Source organism: Aplysia californica, unplaced genomic scaffold, assembly GCF_000002075.1.
Source record: "Aplysia californica isolate F4 #8 unplaced genomic scaffold, AplCal3.0 scaffold00209, whole genome shotgun sequence".
Classification (NCBI taxonomy): domain Eukaryota; kingdom Metazoa; phylum Mollusca; class Gastropoda; order Aplysiida; family Aplysiidae; genus Aplysia; species Aplysia californica.
In genome coordinates, this window is record NW_004797479.1 from 375353 (window position 1) to 376803 (window position 1451).

Sequence of the window (1451 nt, forward strand, 5' to 3'; positions counted from 1 at the left end):
CCTTGACCCGGACTCGCTTGTCCGTCTGCATGTCCACCTCCAGAATGACGTCATCAAACCCTGCGCTCTGACCCGCCCGCGCCTCCGGTGAGCGAGTGAGGGTCACCTGATACCCTGTGGCCGTCTCCTGCACGTCTCCTGACGCTCTGTAGCCGTAGCTGTCCGGGTAGTGGCACCAGGGGGCGCTGGAACCCTCCACGCGGTTGTACACACACCTGGCAGATCCGGGCAGAAAAAAGAGGTAGATAAGGGGTATTGAAGAAATAATAGATAGTAATAATCGATATCATTTGTATAGCTCAAATCGCCGCTCAATAGCAAGCTCTATGCGCTTCACAATCTATACTATTACTCCAGCAGACCTGAGAGCATTCTGAAACAAACTCAACTTCCTGGGAAGCATACAGTGGAAGCAGCCATTAGTAGCCGCTAAAACACTAACATACTGACAAGATCTTTCGCTGTCTAAGAAGAAATCATCATTATTGTTATCATCATCATCATCATCATCATCATCATCATCATCATCATCATCATCATCATCATCATCATCATCATCATCATCATCACCTCATCATCACCATCATCATAATCGTTGTAAGCAGAAAATTAAAAAGGTAGAGACTAGGTAGGATTTCTAAAATAGATTATGTAATACGTTCAACGTTTCGCCGTGTGGCTTTATAGGGAACTTTTTTTTTTAAATCCCCCTCATATTCATCATTATCACCACAAATTAGTACAGAGCCTGAACTCCACGAGCAGTTCCCAGCGATGCTCTAATAAAATTGAAACAACACACACAAATAATAGTAATAAGAATAAATAATAATGCATGACATTAATATAGACATGTATACAAGTTTAAATAACAAAAATACAACATGTTAGAACAAATGTATAATTGGGCCTATTGGATAAACTATACAGCAATATCATACAAGTACCAGCAATATTATACAAGTACCAGCAATATTATACAAGTACCAGCAATATTATACAAGTACCAGCAATATTATACAAGTACCAGCAATATTATACAAGTACCATTAAATGAAATTCGTCTTATTATTAAAAAAACACGTCATTAATAACAGATAGGGACGTTGTTTTGAAAACTTTTGGTTTGATTTCCTCAAAAGCCCGAAAGCTGTTACTGTTTTGCGTATTGACTGATAAAAAAATGTTTCCATAGATTTGGAACAGTAATAGAGAGAGATTGTTCCTCAAAACACGTTAAATTTGGCGTATCTTTAGCTTATTTGTATGTTTGTCGGATTTCGTGTCCGTTTTAAAAATTGGAGTTGGGTAGCAGGTTGAGACATTGAATGAATGTGTTTCGTGATTATAGGTATAGAAGGAGGGGGGGAGAGAGAGAGAGAGAGAGAGAGAGAGAGAGAGAGAGAGAGAGAGACAGAGACAGAGACAGAGACAGAGACAGAGACAGAGAC

The 1451-nt window shown here is 39.6% G+C and overlaps 1 protein-coding gene across 1 annotated transcript in view; it reads right to left on the minus strand.

Moving 5' to 3' along the window:
• LOC101845470 (sucrase-isomaltase, intestinal) overlaps window positions 1–1451 on the minus strand; it is a 14570-nt gene that overhangs the window by 9250 nt on the left and 3869 nt on the right. The window contains exon 2 of the mRNA XM_035970011.1: window positions 4–215. Within this exon, the coding sequence (XP_035825904.1) occupies window positions 4–215 (212 nt within the window). The remainder of the gene's footprint in view (window positions 1–3; window positions 216–1451) is intronic.